At 46.1% G+C, this 23,051-nt stretch overlaps 1 protein-coding gene across 1 annotated transcript in view; it reads right to left on the minus strand.

Annotated features, from left to right (window-relative positions):
- The window catches only part of Npl (N-acetylneuraminate pyruvate lyase), a 39,552-nt gene extending 17,354 nt beyond the window's left edge, over positions 1-22,198 (minus strand). Inside the window, exons 1-5 of the mRNA XM_032915467.1 lie at positions 22,119-22,198; positions 12,498-12,571; positions 11,224-11,311; positions 5,479-5,536; positions 758-833 (exon numbers count right to left, since the gene is read on the minus strand). Of these exons, the coding sequence (XP_032771358.1) occupies positions 758-833; positions 5,479-5,536; positions 11,224-11,311; positions 12,498-12,571; positions 22,119-22,186 (364 nt within the window). The 5' untranslated portion in view covers positions 22,187-22,198. The remainder of the gene's footprint in view (positions 1-757; positions 834-5,478; positions 5,537-11,223; positions 11,312-12,497; positions 12,572-22,118) is intronic.
- Positions 22,199-23,051: the final 853 nt, after the last annotated feature.

Here is a 23,051-nt window from a genome sequence, read left to right on the forward strand (position 1 = left end):
ACGTGTAGCTTCAAGATGACCATCATTTATACCTGACTTTTGAGAAAAATGGGCTCATGCTTTGACATACGACTGTGAAACCTCATAACTTATTCCACCAGGAGTGTACACCTGACCCAAACAGAGGCACCTACCAGCTGGGGCTCAGTAGATGACCAGCCAGGCGAGCAGTGTGCTAGTCTGTATCTGCTTGGCCCAGGGAGTGCCACTATTTGGAGGCGTGGCCTTGTTGAAGTAGGTGTGGCCTTGTTGAAGTGGGTGTGGCCTTGTTGGAGGAAGTGTGTCACTGTGGAATTGGCTTTGAGACCCTTGTCCTAGCTTCCTGGAAGCCAGCCTTTTCCTAGATGCCTTCAGAATGAGAGGTGGAACTCTCAGCTCTGCCAGCCCCCATGCCTGCCTGGATGCTGCCATGCTCCTGCCTTGATGATAATGGACTGAACCTCTGAACCTGTAAGCCAGCTCCAATCAAATGTCCTTTATGAGAGTTGCCTTGGTCATGGTGTCTGTTCACAGCAATAAAACCCTAACGAAGACAGATGGCAAAATCCAAGTGCTTTGTTATAGAGCTTGGAGGAGGAACGGTATTCCATTGCAATGTGACGCTGCCAGTCTACAGGACTTTGCGTTTATGAATTAAATATATATAAATCACACACACACACACACACACACACACACACACACACACACACAATTAATGAGAGAAAGAGGTGAACGGGGCAAAGCAGTGTGCACTCAGACCAATGCCCTTCCTTACCTTTGTTCTGTGACTTGAAAAAGAAAGGCGCAATGACAGCAATGCCATCAGCTCCAATTTCTGCTGCATGTTGGGCCTGGAGAAAAAAGGGCCAGAGTAGAGTTAGCGATGGGAGTCCCACAGCCTACTCCTCGACAGACACTAGAGTTCAGCGACAACCTCTTCAGGTCTGCCAACTAACCCCCCTGCTAGAGAATGGACAGATTAACCAATTCAATGAAAACAGTGGTTCTCAACCTTCTGACGCTGCGACCCTTTAATACATATTGTGGGGACCTCCCCCAACTATAAATTTACTTTCACTGATAATTCTGAACTGTAATTTTGCTGCTGTTATGAGTCGTTGTGTAAAGATCTGCATTTCCTGATAGTCTTAGCCCACCCCTGTGAAAGGGTCACTGACTCCCCGCCACAAGGGGTCAAGACTTACAGAATTGAGAACCACTAACTTAAAACATCATGGTCAAGAATGTCCCAGATTGGGCCGGAGAGAAGGCTCAGTGGTTAAGAGCACTGACTGCTCTTCCAGAGGTCCTGAGTTCAATTCCCAGCAACCACATGGTGGCTCACAACCATCTGTAATGAGATCTGATGCCCTCTTTTTGGTGAGTCTGAAGACAGCTACAGTATACTTATATTAAATAAATAAGTACCCCCCCCCTTTTTTAAAGAATGTCCTGGTTCAGGTGAGCTGAGGGCTTAGTTTATTTTTTCACAGCAAGTGCTGCTCACTGGGCCGTCTTTCTGGCACCTCTTGATTTATTCCCATTGATTTTATTTTTGTGTGTTTGTACAGAGTCATCCACAGAGACCAGAAGATGGTGTCAGATCCCTGGAGCTAAAGTTACAGGCAGTGGCAAGCCTCCATGTAGGTGCTGGGAATCAAACCTGGGTCCTCTGGAAGAACAGTCAGTGCTCTTAACCTCTGAGCCATCTTTTCAGTCACCCCCAAGAGTCTCTGCTTGCTTTTGTCTTTTGACACAGCCTTGGCCTAAGTAGACCAGGCTTGACCTCACAGAGACCCACCTGCTTCAGCCTCTCCAGTGCTTGGGTCCCTCCACGGTTAGACTATTCTTGAACTAAAGATCTGCCTCCTTCCACCTTCTCAGAAACAGGAATTAAAGGCCTGTGCCACCAGGCCTGGCTACTTGTTTGGATTTCAGTCAGCACACACCCACCCCAAAATCTTACCACACCACCCAAACCACTTTGCTAAGCCACGAGCAGTTCCTTTACAACAGAGAAACTTGCATGCATAATTTCTCTTCCACTGTTCTGCCTACTCAGCGATACTATCTTTCCCACGGGATGGTGTAACAGTCATGTTTTGAGCTGACATTACAGATGGGGAGTGCGGTTGAGAAAGGTTAAGAAGGAGAAGAGTATAAACACCACAAAAGAAACACAGTGCCAAGCTCTGACATCCTCTTCAACTCCCCTAGAGGGAAGGAAAAAACCCACAAGTCCTCTCCTTGGGCACTCCTAACACTTTAAAATGTTTATTTTATTTATAATTTTATGAGAATAGGTGTTTTGTCTACACACATATCTATGTACCACATGTATGCCTGGTGCCCAGGGAAGCTGGGGAAAGGTACCAAATACCCTGGAACTGGAGTTACAGACAGTCGTGAGCTGCCATATGAGTGCTGGAAATTGAACCTGGATTCTTTGGAGGAGCAGTCAGTGCTCTTAACCACTGAGCCATCTCTCCAGCCCCTAACATTTTAAATCTATCTTAAGAAGAATATCAAGGGGTGCTGGAGAGATGGCTCAGCGGTTAAGAGCACCCGATTACTCTTCCAGAGGTCCTGAGTTCAATTCCCAGCAACCACATGGTGGCTTACAACCATCTGTAAAGAGATCTGATGCCCTCTTCTGGTGTATCTGAAGACAGCTACAGTGTACTTATATATAATAAATAAATCTTTAAAAAAAAAAAAAAAAAAAAGAAGAGTATCAAGGGCTGGAGAGATGGCTCAGCGGTTAAGAGCACCCGACTACTCGTCCAGAGGTCCTGAGTTCAATTCCCAGCAACCACATGGTGGCTCACAACCATCTGTAAAGAGATCTGATGCCCTCTTCTGGTGTATCTGAAGACAGCTACAGTGTACTTATATATAATAAATGAATAAATCTTTAAAAAAAAAAAAAAGAAGAAGAAGAAAGGGATCCTTATCTGAGAGGTGAAAAGAGGGAATGACCAGAGGGAGCAGGTGACCTGACTGTCTAAGGCTCACTAGAGGGTTCAGCTTAGTAGACAGCAATACCGTTGCTTCCCTGTGTACTGATATTTTAGGAGCTCATCCCTGTCCCAAAGGACAGCATTCATGATCTCTCTCTATACTAATTGTGTTCAGTTGTGTTCTTTCCATCTGACATGACGGCATTTTAATCTTTGTTTATTTGTGTGTGCCTGCATATGGGCTCAGAGAACAACTTGTGGGTTATTATTTTTGAGACATGGTCTCACTGTGTAGTCCTGGCTGGCCCAGAAGTCACAGAGTTCCAACTGCCTTGGCCCCTCGTGTGCTGAGATTAAAGGCATATACTAGGATGCCAGATTTTACCTTTATCATTATTTTTTTTTTCAGTCTCTTGCTGAACTTGATACTTGTCCATTGATCGGGTTGGTCTGGCTGACTGATGAGCTTCAGAGATCCGCCTGTCTCTGCTTGCTCTAAGGTTAGCGTAATGGGCACTGTAGCCACGCCCACCTTTCTACGTGGTTTCTGAGGCTCTGAATCCAGGTTCTCATGCTTGCTGAACACATACTTCACCAACTGAGCTATCCTAGCCCATCCCTTTGGTTTATCTAAGAACATTTAACTGTAATTCCACGAGTATATAGTATTCACTCACATTAGAGCCAAATAATATGAAAAACAGACAAATTTTATGGAGCTAGACTACTAAAACACTGTAATCTTGGAGCTAGAATATCCTGGGGACACAGTTAATTTGTAGTTGTATGAGGTCTGGACCGTCTGATAAGCCCTTTGTTCTTTCCGTAATCAAATCACCCAGGCCCCAGAACCATCACTACCTGCTTTTGCTTGTTTTCTCTTGAGACCAAGTGACACTATGTGGCCCAGGTTGGTTTCCAGCTCCCGATTCCCCTGCTTCAGTCTCCAGAGAGCTAGGATTACAGAGTGTCTGCCACTTTGCCTGGCTCTGGTCTGGCCTTCTGATCTAACATAGCCTAATCGCTAATCCTAGAGCAACCCAAGTCTCTGTTTCCTTGATCCTATGTCCTAGCTGAAGACTGTATCTGACGAGTGTCTGCAGTTCTGAACGGGGAGCTCGTCTGATAGGTTTCTGGCTTACAGCTTTGGTTTTGAACCTCTGAAGAACCCCATTCTCCAGGGCCGCCCATTTCCTATTCCCTCTCTGTCCAGCAGATGGCCTTGCCTTCACTTCGCAGAAAACACAGATGTTGGCCCATGCTCTGCAGACTCAGCGACTTTATATCCAACCTCAGCTCTTCCTGGAGGAAGTTCTTTTGTCTCCTGTCCACTTGCTGGGTCCGGCGTGGCTTTGGTGGGGACAGAATGACATAGTTCTTGCCCCTGGGGCAGGGCCAGCAGAGTGGGGCTATATGAATATCAGTGGCTGTCATGAGCACAAGGCTTGTTTGCAAAATAATGAACATATTTTCACATTCTCCCAAGGAATGGAATGTCCTCTCTGTTTACTTTAATGGCTCTATAATAATCTGAGCATGCATGAGTCCGGGAGGTGAAGGTGTGGCTAATGGTAAACATTGGGACCTTTAAGGGGACAGCCTTAAGGATGTGGAAGAGAGCTCTACAAACATGGGTTAGAAAATATATCACTTCTCAACTATGCAGAAATATAAGAATGAAGTATGAATTATATGAACCTAACGGAACAGAGGCAGCTGCATTAATGAGCCACCTTGTCAGAAAGACACAAAGGCAGGCAGATTCCTGAGTTCAAGGTCAGCCTGGGACATATCCAGTCCAGGTCCAGGTGTGGCAGAAATGGTAATTTCAGGATGGGGGTCCCACCCAGCTAGTTTATCATCTATGCTATCAGAGGCAGCAAGCTCTCCGAATTCTTTTGCAATGTTGAAAAAAATGTGTGCTTGCTGTTTCCTAAGAATTAAGGGGCTGGGGTCACCGGATGCTGATTCTTAGGATATTCAAAAGGAGACCTGAAGTAAATAACTTGATTGACATGAAAATAAAAGATTTATGATCTGCAGGAGATGAGCTGTCCAGAGAACTTTTTAGACTAGCAGGAGAAAACTGCTTGGAGAACGGTCTCAAGCAGCACACACACACATACACACACACACACGCACACACACACACACACACACACACAGAGAGAGAGAGGGGGGGGGGAGCGAGCTGTCTGTAATCTTCAGAAAGAAGGCAGAAAGCATGACAGAGAGAAGGCAGACAGAAAGCCATATTCAGAACATAGGCGGCCAGCTTGAACCCACAATTTGACTTGGAATTGTTTGTTTCACCGTTCCCAGACACCCCTTCCTCAGAACCCCTCTCCAAGCCAAGGCTGGTCCTTGGCATCCGCTGTTGGCATCTCTCTGAGCTACCGCCTTTCCATGGCCCCATGGCTGCTCCAGCGGTCCCACATTTGATCTCTTCCAGACAAATATAGGATTGGTATCCATTCTAGCATAAAAAAGGAGGTCCCTTGAGTAGTCTCGGGGGCAGGGGGAAGCATAGCCATACCAGTTCTTGTGACTCCTTCAAGTTTAGTGCTCCCACGTGAATCACCACCTGGTCCAACCTGCAGAAGACAAGGGTGTGAACTTCCTGGAGTTTAGAGGAACAAAGAAGGCTGCACCATCCTGGTTTGTGCCCTGAGACTAAAAAGATGGTTGAATCAGTGTCTACCCTCATCCCTGGGGCCCACAACACGAAACAAGAGAATCCATTCCCAGAAGTTGTCCGGTGACCTCCATCCACAGGCCATGGCACAGGTGCTTATGTGCAGGCACATAAAAAACCCAAACCCCAATACTAGTCAAGGACGCATGAAAACTGGGTCTAGTGGCACATGTCTGCCATCCCAGATACTTGGAAAACTGAGGCAGGAGGATTTCAGATTCAAGGCCAACCTGGGGAAAATACTGAAATTATTTGTCTTCAAAACAAAAAATTAAAAATACATTATATGAAACTCTCAAAAAATTAAAAATATTATTTAAAAAGTTAAAAAGTATATGGGTGTGGTGGCTTATGCCCTTTAATCTCTGCACTTAGGAGGCAGAGGCACAGACAGGTGATCTCTGCGAGTTCAAGGCCAGCCTGGTCTACAGAACCAAGGCTGGTCCTTGGCAGCACAGCCAGGGCTACACAGAGAAACCCTGTCTAGAAAATAAATAAATAAATAAATAAATAAAATAAAATAAAATAAAAAGTAGGCAAGAATGAATAAAAATAGACCCTAGTGGCACAGGCCTATAATCCCAGCTATTTGGAAAACTGATGCGGAGGGATCACAAGTTTAAGGAAACCTTGGGAACTTACTGAAACCCTGTCTCAATAAAAAATACAAAAGAGCTACAAATAATTAAGATATGTCTCAATGGCAGGGTACTACCCTAATGTGTAGGAAGCAGATCTGGATTCAGGGGTTGGGGATTTAGCTCAGTGGTAGAGCGCTTGCCTAGCAACCGCAAGACCCTGGGTTCGGTCCCCAGCTCCGGAAAAAAAAAAAAAAAAAAAAAAAAGGAAGCAGATCTGGATTCAATGAGTAGCATTTCAACTTTAAAAAGTGCATGAAGTTATTTCTCTGGTCTTATACAGTAAGTAAACTGGCCACTATTCAAAGTTATTTTAGGGCTGGAGAGATAGCTCAGCAGTTTAAAGCATTGGCTGCTATTCCAGAGGACCCAGGTTTGATTCTCAGCACCCACATGGTGGTTTGCAGCCTTCCAATAGTCCAGTGTGTAGAGAGGGGGTAGGGGGATTGAACTCCAGGTGTTAGGCTTGCGGGCAAGTGCCTCTTCCTGCTGAGCCATTTCCTCTAAGTTATTTTATTTATTATTTATTTTTGGGATAGGTTCTATTGTGGAGCTCGTTATGATGGGACTAAAGGGGGTACACCACCATACCCAGCCCTCCAAAATTATTTTAAATTGTCCTTTTCCTTCCAATCCACAAACTCTCATTTGCTCCTGGTGTTGACTATCTGATCAGAAACACTTGGAAAATTATATATATGTTCTATATACAGGCAGCACACTATCTACAGGCCACACACTTTCTATATACAAGTGCTTGTGTTAGCATTTCTTCTAGGCTCTGCCCCACAGTTACCTGGCAACAGCCTGACAGATGCGCCTGACTCACTATAAAAGGCGCTGCTTGCCCCCTCCTTACTCTCTTCTCTTGTTCTCTTCTTCTCTTGGTCTCTTGCTCTGTTACCCACTTCTCCCTCTGTCCCTTCTCCCTCCCCCGCCCCCTCTCTTTCTCTGTCTCCTTGTCGCCCTCTGTCTCTCTCTGTCTCTGTCTCTCTCTGTCTCTGTCTCTCTCTGTCCCTACTACCCCCTCAACTTCCCCTAAATAAACTCTACTCAGGGGGAAGGGATGCTTCAGCTTCAGCCTCCAGAGGCACCCCCCACCTCACCCCCACACCATACCACTATACCACGCCTTCACCAACATATCCCTGGCTTCCTTTTCATTTTTTATAAAATACAACACCATGTAGAAAGAAATTTTTGTAGAAGACCACAGCAGGGCAGTTCTTTCAGGATCCAAATGTACACAGGCTTTCTTCAAAACATCTGGAGACAGAACTCTTCTACTCGAGAGCTTCATATCAAGGAAAAGACATGAGCAAGAAACGTGGGTGCAAGGGCTGAGTCAGGTCACCAGGTCCTGACCGGCATAAAAGGGAGCTTGTACTCAGTTTCCAGGACATGCAGGATTCTGAAGCTTAGAACGAGAGCTTGGTTTACCAAGAACATAACCTAACTGGAGAGATGGCTCAGTGGTTACGAGCACTGGCTTGTTCTTTTAGGACCTGGGTTCAATTCCCGGCACTTAAATTATTGTCTGTAATGCCAGCTCTAGGGAATCTGACATCCTTTTCTGGCCTTTGTAGGCATCAAGCACACATGTGGAGCACCTACATACTACTGGGTTTCAGACCGGAGACAAGCGGCTGAGGTACATACTTAACATGCCAAAGCAGACCCGGCCTCCAGGTTCTCTCAGCATCCCTCAGTCCCGACATTTTGGTTCTCTCTCGCCTCTCTCTATCTTTCTCTTCTTGCATGCTTTCTCTCTTTTTCTTCCTCTGTCTCCCTCTCCGTGGCAACTGCACTGGCCCCATCCTGTGTGGTTGGTAAAGAGCTACCCCCAATAAACCTGCCTTTATACTTTAATTTGGCTTGAATTGGCTCATTCTGTTGGTGGACACTACTTATCACTTACTTACACTCATAACATAAAATGAATAGATAATAAAAACATTCTTAAAAAGAAAAGAAGCAAGGGGGTGAAAGGGGGCAGAAAGAAAAACAAGGCAAACTACAGAGGAAAAGAATACAGAGGAAAAGAATACAGAGGAAAAGAGGAATCTTCTGTAGGAAGAGAAAAGGCTGACCTCAATTTCCGGGAGCTGTGTGACAGCGGGGCAGGACTTCCTCTCCTCCATCAAACAAAGGAAACTTCAGCTACCAGGTTCTGCATTTCTAGGCCTCACAGCTTCCTTTCCCCAGCTAGAACCCACCTTTACACTGACAGACCCCCCTCCACTCCCCATCCCCTCCCACCCCACCTCAGGACTGAATGAAAGGGAAACCTCACAGAAATATAGTACACTTGTACTACTGCAGGGGCCAGAAACTAACAATGTTAAACTGAAGACATAAGAGCAACATGACAGGGAGAGGGGGAGTGCCTTTGCCGTTAGTTAGCACGGCTAAGTCTAAAGAATAGAGCAGTCCTGAGAAAGCAAGCATGGTGGCATACACACCTTTAACCTCAGCACTCCAGAGACAGAGGCAGGTGAGTCTCTGTGAGTTCAAGGTAAGCCTGGACCACATAGTGAGTTACTGGACAGTAAAAGAGGCCCTGCCTCAAAAATAAAAATAAAAATTCTAGGTCACTTCAGTCTCCTGATACACTGCACACCTGCTATTCCAGCATTCGGAAAGTGGAGACAGGAGGATGGAAAGTTCAAGGTCATCTCTGGCTACGTAATGAATTGAGCCGGGCCAGCCAGGTTGACAAAAGACTCTCCCCTGTGGGATAATAAAAGACAGACTGGAGAGATGAAGTCAATGGGTAAGGGGGCTTGCTGAGAAGTCTAAGGATAAGAGTTCTATCCCCAGGACTGATGGAAGAGACCTGACTCTTCTAAGCCATCCTCCGACCTTCGCATGCTGCTCATGCTCTTACACACCATACACATAAGGATGATGATGGTGGTGGCGGTGGTGATGATGATGATGATAAAGGAACATGGCAGGGGGTTTACCCTGCATCAATTTAAAAACAAACCGCTGGGCAGTAGTAGTGCACACCTTTAATCCCAACACTCCGAGGCACAGGCGGGTGGATCTCTAAGTTTCAGGCCAGCCTGGTCTACAAAGCAAGTTCCAGGACAGCCAGGGCTGTACAGAGAACTCCTTCTTTGAAAAACCAAATACCAAACCAAACCAAAAATGACAACAAAAACCCAAACCACCCAAAATAGAAAAAAATAAAAATAGTAAGGAAAAGCCCAGGCAACGTGGCTCTGGTAAGCTGTGTTAGCCTCCCCTCATCAGGGATGAAGAAGCTTCCAGGGGTAGAGGCCAGCTTTCGGGCTCTCCAATCCACACGTAGCTATATAGAAGGGGCCCTTGCTCAGCTGTTTCTTCTAACCAACATTTTACCTCCACACCTAAATACTACGGACCACGCCTTTGCCTCAGTTTACATTTAAGCAGAGATGGCAGTGTTAGGTTTCACAACCTGATTCCAAATTGGATGGAAAACAGATTGAGGGCAAAGACGATACAATAGCTCCCCGGCGTGACGCTCTGGGTAGCTGGCTAGTTTTATGTCAATTTGACACAAAGTAGGGTCATCTGGGAAGAAGGAACCCTAATGAGAAAATACCTCCATAGACTGCCCTGTAGACAAGTCTTCAGGCCCTAGAATCTAGGGCAGAGGTTCTCAACCTGACAGGAGTTGAGTATCAGATACTTACAGTATGATTCGTAACAGTAGCAAAATTACAGTTATGAAGCAGCAACAACAGACTTTTATTTATTAATATTTGTTTTTTATGTATATGAGTATACATTGTTGCTGTCTTCAGACACACCAGAAGAGGACATCGGATCCCCATTATAGATGGTTGTGAGCCACCATGTGGTTGCTGGGAATTGAACTCAGGACCTCTGGAAGAGCAGTCAGTGCTCTTAACCACTGAGCCATCTCTCCAGCAACCACAGACTTTATGGTAGGGGGTCACCACACCATGAAGAACTGTATTAAAAGGTCACAGCATAAGGAAGGTTGAGAACCATTTGTTTAGGGGATTTTCTTAATGTGGGATTGATGTGGGAGATAGACAGACATCTGTGATGTTCTGTTCCATGTAAGAAAATAATAAACTGGGTGTGGTGGCATACACTTTTAGCCCTAGCCCTTGGGAGGCAGAGGCAGGTGGATATCTGTGAGTTCCAGGGCAGCCTGGTCTACAGAGAGAGTTGCAGTAGAGCCAGGGTACACAGAGAAACCCTGTCTCAAAAAACCCCAAAAATAATGGACTGGAGAGATGGCTCAGTGGTTAAGAGACTGCTCTCCCAGAGGTCCTGAGTTCAATTCTCATATGGTGGCTCACATCCATCTGTAATGAGATCTGATACCCTCTTCTGGTATTTCTGAAAGTGTACTCACATTAAATAAATAAATAAATAAATCTTTAAAAAGCCAAAAATAAATAAAATAAAATATAAAAATAAAAGAAACTGATGAAGCCATAAGGAGCAAGCCAGTTAAGTCCCCCTCCTCCACGGCCTGGGAACCAGCTCCCACCTCTGGGTTCCTGCTCTGAGTTCCTACTCTGATTCCCCTCAGTAATGGACTATGATGAGGCAGTATTAGCTAAATAAACCCTTTCCCCCCAGGTTGCTTATGCTCAGGCATGGTGTTCCGTCATAGCGATAGAAGGCCCAAGTAAGACAGAGTAATAATACACACAACCGCGGGCCGCCCTCTTGTTCTCCTCTTCCAGTCCGAGTACAGGAGACCCTGAGAAGCTCGGCCTCACAGAGGTGGCTTCTGAGTAAGAGCTGGGGTGTTCTGTGGTCCGGCTGCCCTTCCCCAGAGAAAGGAAGGACGCTCTTCGTCAAGCGTGGGAGGCTCAGAGCTCCGGCTCATCTCCCCTGTCAGCTGACTGGGACGATGGGAAGAGCCTTGCTGGCACAGACCTTGCCCATGAGTTGCTTTCTCAGCCTAATTACTCACTTGTTCCTCCCTTGACGAACCCATTCCTCCGCGACCTGGCGACGTTCGGAGATGCTCAGGGACAGGCCTTCTCCCGTGGTGCCGTTCACTGTTTTAAACGAAGAATGAGTTAGTAGGACCAACCAATGCTTTTTGTTCCTCTGATCCTAAGTCTGGAAGGATTCGGTGTGAAACCCTTGCATGAGAGGAAGGGGCACAAAAATAAACAGAGATGGAGCCTGGAGGGGGCGCACCGCTTGTCCATTTTTACTTCAGACTTGATCCTTTTTTCTTCCTTCATGTAGTCAAAAACAGTCTACTGTGACTTTGGTTAGAAATCGCTCCTTGCCATTAGGGATAGATGGGAATTAAAAAATATATTTTATTTTTACTTCTGCGTATCTGTGTACATGTATGTGCCCCGGGGAGCATGTTTGATGTGGACCGGGGCTTTGAGGTGGTTATGAGAAGCTGATGTGCCTGGAATTGAACTCAGGTGTTTTGCAAAAGTGGCGAGGGTCTTAACCATTGAACCACCTCTCTAGCCCAGTGTTTTGTTTTTGTTGTTTTTTTAAAGGCAGAGTGTTACACAGTATCCCAGGCTGGCCTTATCCTCCTGCTTTAGCCTCTTACCTGCTAGGATTATAGGTGCACGCTACCTACCACATTGAGTTCATTTGCATTTATTTTTTTGTAATTATTTTTTTTAACTCCTTGTAAATGTATTTTTCCTTTATTCTTCTCTCATATAATACACCCCAAACCCAGACTCCTCTCCCTCTAGTCAACACCCCCTCCCTACCTCCCCTCTCTCCCAGATCTACTGCTCCTGTTTCCCTTCAGAAAAGAGGTCGGTCTGTCTGTCTGTCTGTCTGTCTGCCTTTCTTTCTTTTCCTCCCTCCCTTCCTAGACAGGGTATCTCCTAAGTGCTGGGGTTAAAGGCCTGTGCCACTTTGCCAGGCCCTGTATCAGGGAGCTAAACTGTTACTTAAGCAGGCTTTGTTGTTACTTTACCCCCTTTTGGTTTCATGACTTCACCAGTTTCTAGGACACAGAGTTTTGTCTCTAAGTGGGGGGTAAAAACACTGTATTTGTTGGCACACTGCTAAACGAGGTGCTCTACGGGGAAGCCGCAGACCTAAAATCAGTGAGCCTACACATTTGAAATTTTTAGTTCTCCTAGCAGGCTCTGCCATGACCTCTGACACATGCTGTATGACCTCCTGGTCAGGTGAGATCTATGACTTGCTAAAGCCCAAGCTAGACACATCCAGAAAACTCTAAAGATGACTTACCGAAAATGTTCTTCACCCCCTGTTCCTTCACCAAGTAATCCACATACTGACCAATGACAGGAAAGTTGATTTCTCTAAAAGACAGGCAAATAGGGAATAGTGCATATTTAGTCTACTTTTTTTAGATGATTCTTCAACCAATTCCTGGCTCATGAACTGCTCGTATTAATTAATAATTATTAAAAATCTACTCCAGGGTTGGCTACATAGCTCAGTTGATAGATGGCTTGTTTAACATGCACAAGTCATAAACTGATGGTAGTGATGCATGTGTGTGCACGCGTGTGTGTGTGTTAGAGGCCACTCCCATTTGGGGAGTCTGTCCATCATGTGGGTCATTGTGGGAAGGCTCAGCCGTTAAGAGCACTTGCTCGTTGCTTTTCGCAGAAGACCTCGGTTTAGTTCCTGGCCCCTCACGGTGCCTCACAGCATCTGAAACTCTAGTTTCAGTGGTCTGAGATCCTCTTCAGACCTCCTCAGGCAACAGCCCCGCACACAGTACACATACACACACAGAGGCAAACACACATACATATAAACTAGAAACGAACAAACCATTAACAGAGAGACCTTTAACTGAGATGCTAAGGAGTGACCTCCTATTGGGAATGCCTAGGACTGAATGTGTCTAGCGTTCCAAAAGCAAATCCCCGTGCTTCCTTTGGTGGGAGGAGCACTGTTTTGGATATAACCTTCATGTTCTCCTTGTCTTCACTCTTTTGTGTCTCAGCTGAGCTCTCTCAATAAGATGTGCATTTACAATGTCCAGTCACAGGTCTCATGTAGCTCAGGCTGGCCTCTCCCTAGGGAGCTGCAGCTGGCCCTGAACTCCAGTTAGTCCTGCCTCAGCTCCTCCACTGCTGACATCACAGGCATGGTCTAAGACACTGGCCGAGCGCCTGCATTTTAACAAGCTCCCCGTGCGACCTGCCTGTACTTCTCAGTCTGAAGCGCAAAGAAAGATCAGATGCGTAAGGTGATAAGGGTACTTTCCCTTAATTTAGAAATAAATGGACTAAAAAACCTGCACTCAATGGCCTACCACTATAATAAGTTAAGGTGGCACCCGGCAGTGAGGGTGAATGCCTTTAATCTCAGCATTGGGAAGCAGAGGCAGGCAGATGTCTGAGTTCAAGGCCAGCCTGATGAGTTCCAAGACAGTCAGGATTACACAGAGAGACCCTGTTTTAAAAATAAAACAAACAAATGAACAAACAAACAAAGAAAAAAGGCAAATTAAGGTAGGGTGGATGGATGACCACCCTAAGAGTAAAAATTCAAAGGTGAGTCTGGGTTTACTGTTGCAGAACCATGGTTCTATTGCCAGGAACACATCGAACCTGTTGGCCCCGTCATTTCTGCTTTTGTATAGGAGGACCACAGGCTAATTTGGGTTTAGCTTCATTATCATTCTTTTCATCTTATTCCTTAAACAGCAATAAAAAAAAATTGGAATTCATCTAGAAAACAGACATCAAAGGGTATTTCGGCCAAGGGAATGGAAACAAAGAGAGAAAAGAAAGGGGCAGATCCTGAGATGAAAGGAAAAGATACTAATGGCATAGACCACATTGTGGGTGATGATTGCCCACAGTCCAGAGGCAGGAAAGGGTGCTTAAGGGACCAATTTAAAGCCATGAGGGAAGGGCACTTTTTATAGTGGCTCAGGCCCCAACATAACACCGTCTCAGTCACTTGTGCTTCACAAAACAGGAAACTTTGCCTTCAGGCTCCCATATCTCCTGTGATACTTTGTAACTCTCACTGTATGTTAATGGAGTCAAGGAGTTTGTGTAAACACAGGTTACTAACACCTGGAAGCTGTGGTTAAGTTAAGAATTACGTGCATCAGGGCTCAGAGCAGTGGACGTAAATCCCAAGAAGGGGTGCTGGGAAGCAGTCATGGGGCTGGGTTTGGAGGGACAGCTGGGGTGAAACTCTACCTCCTCTTTCCTCCCCCTCTGTCAGAGCTGCCTATGTCTGGGTCTGTCCTGGCATGTGCCTCTTTCTAGGGAGCTGGTTATACCCCTCAAGCAGATGTAGGCAGGTGAAAGTCAAATTTCTTCTCCTTCCTCGGTAAACTTTACAGTTTTGTTTTTGTTTTGCTTTTGGCTCAATGAGAAGGGGTTCCCCCTATATTCACCCCCTTCCCTGCCACACACCTTCAGGTGGCCCTGGGTGACAATTCTATCTGGGCTCTTAGGCTATGCATGATCTGTCTTTTTTTTTTTTTAAAGATTTATTTATTTATTACATATAAGTACACTGTAGCTGTCTTCAGACACACCAGAAGAGGGCATTGGATCTCTTTACAGATGGTTGTGAGCCACCATGTGGTTGCTGGGAATTGAACTCAGGACCTCTGGAAGAGTAGTCGGGTGCTCTTAACCGCTGAGCCATCTCTCCAGCCCATGATCTGTCTTTTTAAGAAGACAGCTCAGTCTGGGGATGTTTTTTAAATGCCTTTAGGAATGGTCGAAACACTAGAGTTTCTAGGGCAGTGGAAGAATCATCTAGAAAAGCTTCTCAGCCTATGCCCCTTTGGAATGTCTGCAAAGGCTGGAAAATGGCAACCCCTGAGAACAACTTCTGTTTGGCTTTCCGTGTTAAAACTCCTTTCACATACAGAAGGGCTTTTTTGGGCTGGGAACGTTGCTTAGTTGGTGAAATATTTGCTCTGCAAACGGAAGGAACTGAGTTTGATGTACAGAACAGATGTAAAGGGTGAAGAGATGGAGCAGCAGTTAAGAGCATTAACTGCTCTTCCAGAGGTCCTGAGTTCGATTCCCAGCAATCACATGGCGGCTCACAATCATCTGTAATGGGATCTGATGCTCTCTTCTGGTGCGTCTGAAGACAGTGACAGTGTACTCACATACATGATATGAAAAACAAACAAAAAAAAGAACTGATATAAAAATATATCTATGCCGAGAGGCAGCAGCAGACCCCCGGGGCTCGCTGCTCAGCCAGTCTAGCCTAATTGTTGAGTTCCAGGCCAGTGAGACTCTGCTTCAAAAAACAAGGTGGATGGCACACAGGGAAGAATATTTTGAGGTTGTTTTCTGCCTTCCACAGGCACACCTGCATTCACGGACACACACACATGACTGAAAAGCCAGATATCTAACAAGGCTAGGGCTCTCTTTTTTTTTGAGACAGGGTCTCTCTATGTAACCCTGGCTATCCTAGACAGGGTCTCTCTAAATAACCTTGGCTGTCCTGGAACTCACTATAGACTGGGCTGTCAGCAAACTCACAGGGATCTGCCTGCCTCTGTCCCTAGCACGCTGGGACTAAAGGCTCAGGCTACCGTTAGGACTAGGGCTACTTTGTCAAAGAGGAAGATCAGCATCTGCCCTGGTAGAGGCTCCATTTCCAGACAGTCACTTCAGGCCTTTTCAGATCCCTGCCTAATGCTTGCTGTAGGTTGTAGGACCCAGACACTCAGGAGTCCAGTCACAAACAGACTCAGGGCCTGTAAGGCGGCTCAGCGGGAGGGCACTTGCCACAGAGAAGCGATGGCGTTTGATGGAGAGAAATGAAACTTCTTTTTCTTTTAGGTTTTTTGAGACAGGGTTGCTCTGCGTAGCTCTGGCTATGCTCGAACTTGCTCTGTGGTCCAGGCTGGCCTCAGAACACTCAGAGAGCTGCCTGACTCGGCCTCCCCGAGTGCTGGAATTAAAGGCATGCACCACCACCAGGGGTGAAAAAGGAACCCTTTTCCCTTGGCATTTGGCCTCTTCTTACCCTCCCCCACCCCCTTCTAGTTTACTGTGTTGCCCAGTTTGAAATGATCTTCTTGTCCCAGTCTCCTGAGGAGCTGGGACTACAGGTATGTGTTATATTTTTTTCCCTTTTTAAAAATTTATTTATCTATTTTATGCATGTGAGTACACTGTCTCTGTCTTCAGACACACCAGAAGAGGGCATTGAATCCCATTACAGATGGTTGTGAGCCACCATGTGGTTGGTGGGAATTGAACTCAGGACCTCTGGAAATCAGTGCTCCTACCTGCTGAGCCCTCTCTAACCCTGGGACATATTATTGTACCCAGAAAAAAAGTGACTTCTTAAAGTAAAACCAGGCAAAGCAGCGCAAAGCCTGCTGGAGGATGCAGGCACAAAACATTATCGGGGGCTGAAAACAGCTCAGTGAGTAAAGGCACTTGATGGATGCTAAGCCTGATACCCAGAATTCAATCCCTGGGATCTACATGATGGAGACCCGACTCCCACAATCTGTCTTCTGACCTTCATGCGTATGCTGTATGCCCCCACACAGACACAAAATAAACAAAGAAGTTATTGTCATAGTCAATGTGGTGGTTTGTATATGCTTGGCCCAGGGAGAGGCACTATTAGGAGGTGTGGCCTTGTTGGAGTGGGTGTGTCACTGTGGGCCTGGGCTTTAAGACCCTCCTCCTGGCTGCCTGGAAGTCAGTATTTGCTAGCAGCCTCTGATGAAGATGTAGAACTCTCAGCTCCTCTTGCACTATGCCTGCCTGGAGGCTGTCATGCTCCTGGCCTTGATGATAATGACTGAACCTCTGAACCTGTAAGACAGCCCCAATTAAATGTTGTTGTTATAAGGGTTGCCTTGGTCAGGGTTGGGGATTTAGCTCAGTGGTAGAGCACTTGCCTAGCAAGTGCAAGGCTCTGGGTTTGGTCCCCAGTTCTGAAAAAAAGAAAAAAAAAAAAAAAAAGAGTTGCCTTGGTCATGGTGTCTGTTCACAGCAGTAAACCCTAACGAAAGACCTAAGACAGTCACCATAAGACAGATAAATTTGATGCATTGTTAAAAGGTATACACAGAGTACCGTGGGGTCACAGAGGAGAGAGCCTCTAGGCTTTTTATAAAAAGAGAAATAGGGACGAATTCACGATGGAAGGCTTTAGGGATTGGGAAATGATACCACAGCTTCTGATGCTTAGCACACTGAGAGCTTTGAACTAAAGAGTTAAAAAAAACAAAACACCAGGCTGGAGAGATGGCTCAGCTGTTAAGAGCACTGACTGTTCTTCCAGAGGTTCTGAGTTCAATTCCCAGCAACCATCTGGTAGCTTACAGCCACCAATAATGGGATCCAATGCCCCTTTCTGGTGTGTCTGAAGAGAGGGACAATGTATTATTCACATATATAAAAAAAATACATAAATCTTAAAAAAAAAAAAGAGTTAAGAAATCCTCAGAATCAGGGACTTTCTGACCTGCTGACGCTTCTCCCAGGTGCACAGTGGAACACTCTTTGAAGTTCTCTCACTGGACATCATTCCAGAGGGACAGCTGCTAGCCTATGTCCTCCTGACTAGGCTATGTCATCACAGCAAGTCGATCTTTCTAGAGAACCACTTACAACTACTGTCTCCTCTGGGCTCACTTATTCTCCTAAAGGTGCCTGTAGCCCTCCCTACCCCCCAAGCTAAAGAGAGAACTTAAATCTAAATCATGTTGTCCCTTGAAGTGTCATGGCTTGTATGGTTGCCAAGCCCAGGCCAGGCACATAAGTGCTGCACTCTCCTCTCCCATCTCTTGCCAGTGTATTTAGCACTAGATGGGAAGATGGACTCTCGGGGAGTGGGGAGGAGGAAACTCCCTTCACCCCTGCAAATGTTTTGATGGGTAAGTAGAAATGTTAAAGGAGAAGGTGATAACGGGAAAAAGCAGAGAAAACAGAATGAGTCAAGGTCCGGAGCCTGGAAGGAAGGATGTGCTATTGTTTGTGGAAACAATCCGAAGCAGCAGGAATAAAAGGCAGGTTGTGTGGGACTTGCTATACTGTCTCTAGTTTGGCTTTCAGCTTCAGGCTAGTTCACCTCAGGCTTTAATGGACCTCTGTTCAGAGGCAGGTTCTGACTAGTGGTATGTATAGGGCCTGAAGCCTGCCTCCCCATCAAATCCCCATGCATTCCCATGTGGTACTGGAACAACTGGGGTAAGAACCATGCAGTGAGAAGGCAGGCTTTAGGAGAGTCAACAGACTCCAGTGAAGGAGAGGGACCTGCCAGGTTTCTAGGACACTTACTAGGCTACCTGGTGGAGCTGAACTGGTGGGGCAGGTACTTTACAATGTCTTACTAAGTGGTTAAACTCAAGGTTGCTAGTGGCATAAGAGCGGAGGTCTGTGGCCACTCGAGCTCCATAGAGGTTGTCTGGCTGAGGTCTTCCTTCGCAGGGGTGAAGGATGGCTTTCTTCTTATCTTTTGTCTGTGTGCTTGTATCTGGGTATGTTCCCATGTGTGGGAGTGGGTGCTATGCAGGTCACAGGATAACCTCAGCTATCAGTTCTCATGGTGTACCTTGGTTAAGACATGATCTTGTTTGCTCTTGTGTAATCCAGGCTGGCTAGCCCCAGGGCTTCCCAGGGTTCCTCTGGCACTATCTGCTGTGCTGGGCTTAACAACAAGTGCTATCATGCACTTTTTAGTGTGAGTCCTGGGGATTTAAGTGCTTTATTTACTATTTACTTGGCCATTTCACTGGCCTAGTAACAGTTTTTATTTTTATTATTATTTTTTTAAATGCGTGTGTGGTGGTTTTAATAGGTCTGACCTCCCCCCACCCCCACATAGATTGTGTCTTAACACATACATACATACATACATACATACATACATACATTCATACATACATACGAAAAGTAAGGCAGTCATTTGGGATCATGGAGGCTTTTCTGTTGCAAGCCAGCTTAGAAACACTACCATAATGGCTGATCTCCTAGAGGGACTCCCACGTATTAGATTCCAATGCCTTACATTAGATGTAATGTTTTGGAAACACATCAGAAGGGCAGATTTTCCTGTGGCTAAATAGGCTGGTGCCCACTTGTTCTTGGGTATTCTAAGCTTTTTGTGTGTATACAAGTGGTTTTGTTTTAATTTTTTTAGATTTATTTACTTAACATGTATAGGAGTTTTGCCTACATGTAATTCTGTGCACACCGTGTGCATGCCTGACACCCTCAAAGGCCAGAAGAGGGCATCGATACCCCAGACTGTAGTTACACACAGTTGTGAGTTAACATGTGGGTGCTAGGACTTTAACCCAGGTTTTCTGGAAGAGTGGCCAGTGCCTTAACCACGGAGCCATCTCTCTAGACCCTATAAGAGTATTTTGATGGAGCGAGTGGTGAGAGAGCAAAGAGTCAACCCAGCTCAGTCTGTTGTCTTTTCCTCCCAAGTGCTGAGCTTGCAGGAGAGCATAAATACCCTCCACGCCTCCCTCTGATTCCAGAGACCGGTTAGTTATCTCTAGTGCTTTGGGTCTGTGGCTCCAAATAACAGCAGAATAGGGCACACAGCTGCTCCCCGAGTGTCCCAGATAAAAAGTAAGGCTGTCTGGAGAATCCGCTTCTGAGGTTAATGTAGCAAGAACTGGATGGAATGTGCTGAGCTAGGACACAGACAGGGCCTTACTTGTAGCAGGAAGTAAATCCAGCCTGCCCGTGTAGTCACATGCCTCCTGCTTATCTACGAGACAAGTGGCTAATGCATTGAGTAAGAGCTGATTTCAGCCTTTCCCAGAAGCCATGGAAAGGGAGAAGTAACAGAAAACAAAGACCAGCAGAGTGATCTGCAAAACACTTCAGCAAGTTAGATCCAGGGAGGATAAGAGGTTGTCATACATCTTACAAGTCTGGGGCTCCACATATCTAAGGGACCCATGATGTGGCCACCTTTGAATAAGAATTAAAAGTGCTTATTAGGTTTGCAAATTTAGGAATAGAAGCCCCCAAAGAAAAGCCTTTAAGAAGGAGTATTATTTAAATGGTCCATCTTCCTCTAATCCTTGCCTCTTGCCACAGTGACAATTCAAACCCGTTGTCCTGTGTGCAGTGGGCAAGCACTGTCGTAAGGATTATCTTACTAATGTTCATCAGTTTGCCATGTAGGTCTAGTGATAATTTTTTTCTTACAGGAGGAGGAAGCTTAAAGAAGCCAGAATTCACCTCCAATGGGTCAATGACTCTCAGATGGGGAAGTGTCTGCTCCTGTCGTGTTGGGTGTCCAAGGAGGAGTTATGTGCAGTGCAAAATCATGTGTGGCGCATGGCCATTATCGTGCAGGCAAAGGGTCTGTCCCAGGCTGCGTCTAGAAGTCAAGACACCTGTGTGAGACACTCAACAACCATCAGCTACCTGGAGGCTGTCTTCCCTCCTTCCTCCGCCCCCACCTCCCAATCGGTTTCTGAATGAGCTTGGAAAGATGTCCGATGAGTCTACCTTGCTGACGTCTTTCCCTTTCTCACAGCTTACGGTACGCCTAAGACACGGGTCCTTGTAAATTGTACGTGAACTTGACACAGAGTCATTTGGAGAGAAGGACTTAAAAACAAAGCTGTGTCTTTAATCTTTGCACTTGGGAGGCAGAAGTAGGTGATGAGGCCAGCCTGGGCTACACAGTGAGTTCCAGGACATCCAGGGCTATGTCCAGAGAACTTGTCTCAGAAAGAAAGAAAGAAAGAAAGAAAGAAAGAAAGAAAGAAAGAAAGAAAGAAAGAAAGAAAGAAAGAAAGAAAGAAAGGGAGAAAGGAAGAAAGGAAGAAAGAAAGACAGACAGACAGACAGACACAAAGACTTGCCTATAGGCAAGTCCACAGTGCAGTTTCTAAGTGACTGATTGCTGTAGGAAGGCCCAGCTCATTGTGGGTGCTGCCATCCCTGGGCAAGTGGCTCTTGGGTGCTATAAGAAAGCAGACTGAGTAAGCCAGTAAGCAGCACCCCTCCATGGCCTCTGCATCAGCTCCTGCCTTGTGTGCGTTTCTGCCCCGCCTGCCTTTGATGATGAACTGTGATATGAAGTGTAAGCAGAATAAATCCTTTCCTCCCCAGCTTGCTTTTGGTCATGGTTCCATCGCAGCAATAGAAACCCTAAGGCAAGTCCATGAACAGCCTGCTTTGCTTCCCTTGTGCAGTGTGTTTTGATAGACGTGTGTAATATGATGTGGCTGTGTTTCTGAGTACACGTGTCTATGGGTACGTGTTTGTATGTGCATAGACATGTATGTCTTCCTTAATTGCTCTCTGCTTTGTTACTGTTATCTTTTGAGGTAGTATCTGCACTAAACCTGCGGCTTCCTGACTCAGACGGACAGACCGGCTTGTCCGCAAGCCTCAGAGATCCTCCCGTCTCCTCCTCTGCGATCCTGGGATTGCCTGATTTTCACACAGATGTTGGTGATCTGCATCTGGGTGCTCAGGCCTGTGCAGCAAGCACGTTTCCAGTCAAGCCGTCTCCTCAGCACCCTCCCCCCACTTTTCGAAGGTGAGTTCCGTGGATCAAACCTAAGCACAGACTCTACAGTGACCCACGCTGCCAGCCACTCAATGATGCGAATGTCCAAAATGACAGGCTCCCTAAAGGAACATGGACAGTACTAAGACAGGGTTCTCCTCCATTCCACCAGCCCTAGCTGGGCTTAAAGGCACCGGGAGAATTTCCTTCCCTTTTCCTTTTCCACTGTGATGACTTTTCTGACTTAGGAGGGTCAGGCACACTGCAGAAACCACCTTTTGGTAAGACCACCCCAGCAGAGGTTCAGGGACTATTGGAGCTTCTGAGCTTTCCAGTGGCTGGGAACAGGTCCCCCTCTGTCCCTCTCTGTCCCCCAGTGATAGTTACCCATTCTCTGTCATTGGAGTGATGGTGGCAGCAACAAGACCCCGGAGTTTCTTCTTAGGGAAGGCCATCGGGCTGCTGGAAGGTCTGGAAGACACGGTATCATTACTCTGTTTCTTCAAGGAATGTCAATTAATGGTCAAACCCCCAGGCCAAAGTTCATTCCCAGTTAAGAACCATAAAGTAAACTTACAAGATAGAAACAGCCAGAATAGGTAGAGGAATGTAAAAATTTAGAGCCGACCTATATAGGTGGGGAAACTTTAAATACAAAGGGAGGGTGGGCCTAGAAAACTACTATCTGGAAGTCTTCCCATTTTAGCTACAAGGAGAGCTGGAAAAACCCAGCCCTGAGGAGGAAGCGGAGGAAAAATCCAGCAGACGCAGGCCTGGAGATAAAACTTAACTCAGGGGCCTCAACTGTACAAGGTTGCTATTGCTTAAACAGAATATAGTTAGAAAGAAGGCGCTCTTTTCTTTCTTCCCTTTCTCTTTAAAGATTTATTTATTTTATTACATATGAGTACAGTGTAGCTGTTTTCAGACACACTAGAAGAGGGCATCAGATCTTATTAAAGATGGTTGTGAGCCACCATGTGGTTGCTGGGAATTGAACTCAGGACCTCTGGAAGAGCAGATGGTGCTCTTAACCACTAAGCCATCTCTCCAGCCCAACACCCAGTTTCCCGCTCACGTGTGATGGCTATGTAGGTGACTGAATGAGACAATCGGATTGATGGCCAATTCCCTGATCGACACTCCCCTTTGGAGCAGGAAGCCTCATTTCATTCGTTCATGTGGGACTGGTGGAGCTTTCCCCTGGGCAGAGTGAACCCAACCATCCTAATACAAGTGGAAGACCCAACAGAGGAAATGAACATCCCAGGAAAGAGACTGGATTCCACAGGCAGGCGGAAATGCCTGCTGCAAGTCTCC

The sequence above is a fragment of the Rattus rattus genome, chromosome 10, assembly GCF_011064425.1.
Source record: "Rattus rattus isolate New Zealand chromosome 10, Rrattus_CSIRO_v1, whole genome shotgun sequence".
Taxonomy (NCBI): domain Eukaryota; kingdom Metazoa; phylum Chordata; class Mammalia; order Rodentia; family Muridae; genus Rattus; species Rattus rattus.